This window comes from Raphanus sativus, chromosome 8 (genome assembly GCF_000801105.2).
Source record: "Raphanus sativus cultivar WK10039 chromosome 8, ASM80110v3, whole genome shotgun sequence".
Lineage (NCBI taxonomy): Eukaryota > Viridiplantae > Streptophyta > Magnoliopsida > Brassicales > Brassicaceae > Raphanus > Raphanus sativus.
Genome location: NC_079518.1, coordinates 25,980,007 through 25,984,515, shown reverse-complemented (window position 1 = coordinate 25,984,515; position 4,509 = coordinate 25,980,007). Strand labels below are relative to the sequence as shown.

General features: G+C 31.7%; 1 protein-coding gene across 1 annotated transcript; it reads right to left on the bottom strand.

The window, feature by feature from the left end:
* Positions 1-1,066: 1,066 nt before the first annotated feature.
* Positions 1,067-2,994, bottom strand: LOC108820425 (beta-glucuronosyltransferase GlcAT14A-like). Its single transcript, XM_018593369.1, has 4 exons — positions 2,448-2,994; positions 2,298-2,373; positions 2,079-2,194; positions 1,067-1,602 (listed from the first exon to the last, which is right to left on the bottom strand). The coding sequence occupies exons 1-4, from the start codon at positions 2,992-2,994 to the stop codon at positions 1,067-1,069; spliced, it is 1,275 nt and encodes a 424-aa protein (XP_018448871.1).
* Positions 2,995-4,509: the final 1,515 nt, after the last annotated feature.

The following is a 4,509-nucleotide window of genomic DNA, read 5'->3' as shown; positions in this document are numbered from 1 at the left end:
TAGTAACTCCATGACAATGAGCACGTGATTGACACTAAACCATATAAATGAATGCGTGATTGACAAAAAAATCTCTTAAATTTGGAAACTCTTAGTAATTAAGAAAATTTGATATAACTCCCACTCAATATCTTTGCATTGAATAACTGAGTAAAATATTTTGTTGTCAATGTTCTTTTTCGAAAAGTCCACGAAGAATAGAAAACCATAGGTTTCAAATATTAATGTAATTATTTAGTAGTGTTACCAATGGCAATGCATTGTAAATAGTCTAGATAAGAAAGAATTGATATAAAATGAGGCCGAGGAAGACTCTCAAGTTGACACATAAGCAAATGACATACTTGTAAATATATTATACTTTAAAGATTAATTTTTTATTTTACTTCTCTTTTAATAAGAAAGGGATTAGAAATTAGAAATCAGAAAATCCATTAAAATTACCTTATTTATTTGAATTCTATAAAAATATATGAACTTTTTTTTTTTTGTAACAGAAAAATATATGAACTTTTTACTTGTAAATCTAAACATCTTAGCAAGGACAATACACATAATCACCATCTGACTGCTCTGGCGTTAAGAGTTGTTGCACCCTTCTTTACGTGCATAAAACGTTTAGTTAAAGAGCTTCTTTCACAACTTTACTATATGACATATACTCGGGTTCGGTTGTTCAAAGAGCCAGAAGTGCTTGTATATGTATGTAATTGTATAATGAGAATAGTGAATTTTTAATGCTAAACTCTGAATGCTTTATGAGTGTCAGTCTTGTCTTCAATTCACAATACCCTTTGAATACCTTAATACCCATTTCTTGCTGACCAATGATCTTTTTAGTGTTGATGTAAATATGCAGATTAGGCCTACAAAGTAGCCTAGTTCAGACTTGGAGTCTACCATTGTATACATAAGGTCTTCAACAACATTAGCATAAAGTATTTCCAACAACTACCCGGTCCAAACTAAGTTTTATTTCAGTAAAACTATTTTGTCGATTCTTGGGTTCATCTCTATCAATTTATTTCAGTATTGTAATTTTGATTTATCTTTTTTTATTTTATTTTTACAAATACCCGTGGTCCCATTGTAGTAAATTACGTTTCCCACAACTCTTTCTTGATTTAGCTTCTGAAACTAACCTATCTACAAGCCCCTTGAGCCTCTCTGCTCCTGATCCAGGACTAATTCTAGCCACGTCTTCCACAACCGAGCACTCAGGTTTCCCACCGCACCACCCACCGGGAGTGAAACCCTCTTGGTTCGTACGCATAAGCAGTTCCTTATCAATCCTATCCAAAACACTGTCGTTTCTACTGAATTTTCGAGCAAATGCAGCACCGCTGGCAATCATCGGTCTCATGTTTGTTAAGGACAACAAGCGAGGATGCTGCCTGGGCGGTCTGTGCCACGCAATGTAGTGAAGATCATGGTTCAACACGGTTTTGGAGAACTCAGGCACGTTACATATGATTGTGTGGAAGTAAAACTCAGGAGAAGAAACAAAGTTTGTGTAATACATGAGTAAAGTTCTTGGTAAGTTGTCCCAGCCCCAAATGATATACTCCACGAATGGACGCGAGAGAACCATCCAAGCTGATCCTGTGAGATAAACCCGACAAGAAGTTTTAAACTTCACTATAGCTACAACAAGAACATAATTATTGTTTATTGCAACAAGAACATAGTAATATGTTTTAACTACATGAAAAGAACATAGTTATTTCTTATTGAAACAAGAACATCGTAATATGTTTTTAACTACATGAGTTATTGCTTATTGAATCAAGAAGATGGTAATATATGTTTTTAACTAACTACATGCAGACAAGAACATAGTTATTTTTATCGCAACGAGAACATTGTAATATGTAACTACATGACAAGAACTTAGTTATTGCTTATTGCTACAAGAACATTGTAACATGACAAGAATAGTTATTGCTTATTGCAACAAGGACATGGTAATATATGTGGTTTTAACTACATGACAAGACCATATAGTTAATTATAATTGCTTATTGCAACAAGAACATAGTAATAAGTTTTTAACTTGAGGAATAAAAGAAAATACTGACCGGTATGTAACTTAAACGCATTTGGTAAACTTCGACCAGGCCTGACCCACAAAATGTTTGATTTGTTTAGCATGTAGAGTGCAGGATCAATTATTAACGGCATTGCTCGGTATTTGCTTCATCATGAGACACCAAGAAATCATTAGATTCAGCCAATAGAAACTAAAATAGAATTTGAGGAACTCATGTATATATATAAATAGAGAGAGAGAAGCTCACTTTTTCCAACCTAAGTCAGCTGTGTGCTCAATAAAGTTGAGGTTACGGTCCAAAGTTGAAAATGTATACAACAAATCTTCAAAACATGTAACATTGTTAGGTGAAACCCAAGATCAAGAAGATAAGGAAAGAAAGATCAAGCCTTTTTACCATCTTGAGTCACAAGTGGATAATCCGAAGCACTGAGATTGATAAACCAGTCCCAGTCAGGGCTTCTCTTAAGAAAAATGGCACAAGCATGAAGAGTATTCGCCACCATTGTTGGTCCGGTATAGGTTACAAGATTAGCTTTAGTTATCATATAAACATTACCAATCTTTGAATACATAGAGTCGTTACTAATGCGAGAAGCCAGCTCTAGTCTCTCGTCAACGGGTGATTCAAGATCCATGTGAACAATGTATTGGTTTCTTGGATGGTACAATGCTCTAAGAGTTCTCCAAAGGCTTTCAAGATCTCCTTTAGATCCCGAGACAAGGTAAGCGAAACGTGGGAGCTTGTCAACTTTGGAATGTGGGGAAGTTTCAATGATTGGTGGTCGAAGTGAAGACAATAATAGACTCATGTTGAAGTAAGTTAAGATGAGGAAAATGAAAACTAGAGATGTTATTAGTAATGAGAATACCCATTTCTTCTCCATGTTTGCATACCCCATTGATGAAGAGAACTTGTGACCTTGAGACATAGACTTCTCCATGTTATGCTTGAATCATAAAGTTTATATTTAAGCAAATTTTACATGAATGTAAACTATCTTGGTACATTTAAATACTAGTCTCATTTTGTTTTCTTTTGGGGGAAGATAACCGTCACTCTCTTGCATCACAAAGCTGAAAATGAAAATGAAAAAGATAAAGATAAAGAACGGTTGATATTTTAATATAACATATACTCCAACAGATGATATAGAGTTAGTGTCCAGATGTCAGTATAGAGTTTAACATCTGGCGTTATCATTGGGCTAATGCAATTGTTACATATATGCACAAGCAGAGGTAATAACAACACTTCAACTACAAACGCAGAAACACTACCAAGTTACCAATACCATTCGCTTTTAAAAAACTTATTACTTTGCTTTAACTAAGAAACTTTTCTATATATGAAATTTTATTAATTACGTATTTAATTTGAATTATAAACCTAACATTCTTGTGTCCGAAAAAACCTAACATTCAATTCTCATAACCAATTAAGTTAGTGGTAAAATTATTTGATAGTTTCAATAATTGGATCAGAAAAATAAACCCGTAAATGGTAATGAGTTATGAATGTACTTATCAACCACGTTTTATTCCCGAAACTGATAATTTTTCCATATTTGCAAAATGATGTTTAAGAATTTATACACATATTAATAAAAAAAAAATACACTGTTATCTATTGATTTTTAGTTTTTTTAAAAAAAAATTCCAATAAAATTATACAACTCATATTTTTAGATTTTAATTTATGTTTTAGTTTTAAAATGCATTAACTAAAATCTAAAACATCAGTTTAAAAAAAAGAAGCTAAAACATCACACACAAGGAGTAACAAACATCTAATCTATTAAAATTGAAGTACATTTAATATTTACCCCTTAGTTTTGTACAAAAATTAAAATTCATTGCCATTGAAAATTGGGAGAATTTGTGGGATATTCATAAGGGGCAACAAAATAGAGAATATAGCCATACTACAATATGAACCCATTGAAGTGACAGGTTTCGTCCAAAATTGACGAAAATCACCCTTTAAGCGCGTGCGCGTGTGGAAGCAGATGGAATGTGATATCCATGTGATAAATTCCGTTGTACTATACAAATACATAGAATAGTCTATCACTTTTATATAAACTAGGTTAAACCCGCTTTACGGGCGGGCAAATATATAAACTAATAATATAAATCTACTTTAAAATGTTTAATTTATTAATTTATTTCAGAGATTATATATTCTTATCTATCTATTATATAATATAAAATTAAAATTATTTGTTTTTATTTCATTGTTTGTTTTAGTCTGTGGATTATAAATTACAGTTAATTGGATTCAGTAGAGTTATAAATGATAAGTGAACTAAAGTTCTTTTCTATTTCATTTATATGTTTGTTTTATGAATTAAATTATTTTTATTTCTAAAGATATATTTTCTTAAAAATAATGCTTTAATTTACAGGATGAAAAAGAAAGAACTTATTCATTAATATTTTAAATCTATCTAATTACA

Bases quoted from the DNA above. Each gene is read 5' to 3' on its own strand.
- LOC108820425 (XM_018593369.1), bottom strand. From the start codon at position 2,994: ATGGAGAAGTCTATGTCTCAAGGTCACAAGTTCTCTTCATCAATGGGG. The intron at 2,374-2,447 runs GTAAAAAGGCTT...CATGTTTTGAAG, and splicing joins TCCACTTGTGACTCAAGATG to ATTTGTTGTATACATTTTCA. The intron at 1,603-2,078 runs GTCAGTATTTTC...TTTATCTCACAG, and splicing joins TGCGTTTAAGTTACATACCG to GATCAGCTTGGATGGTTCTC.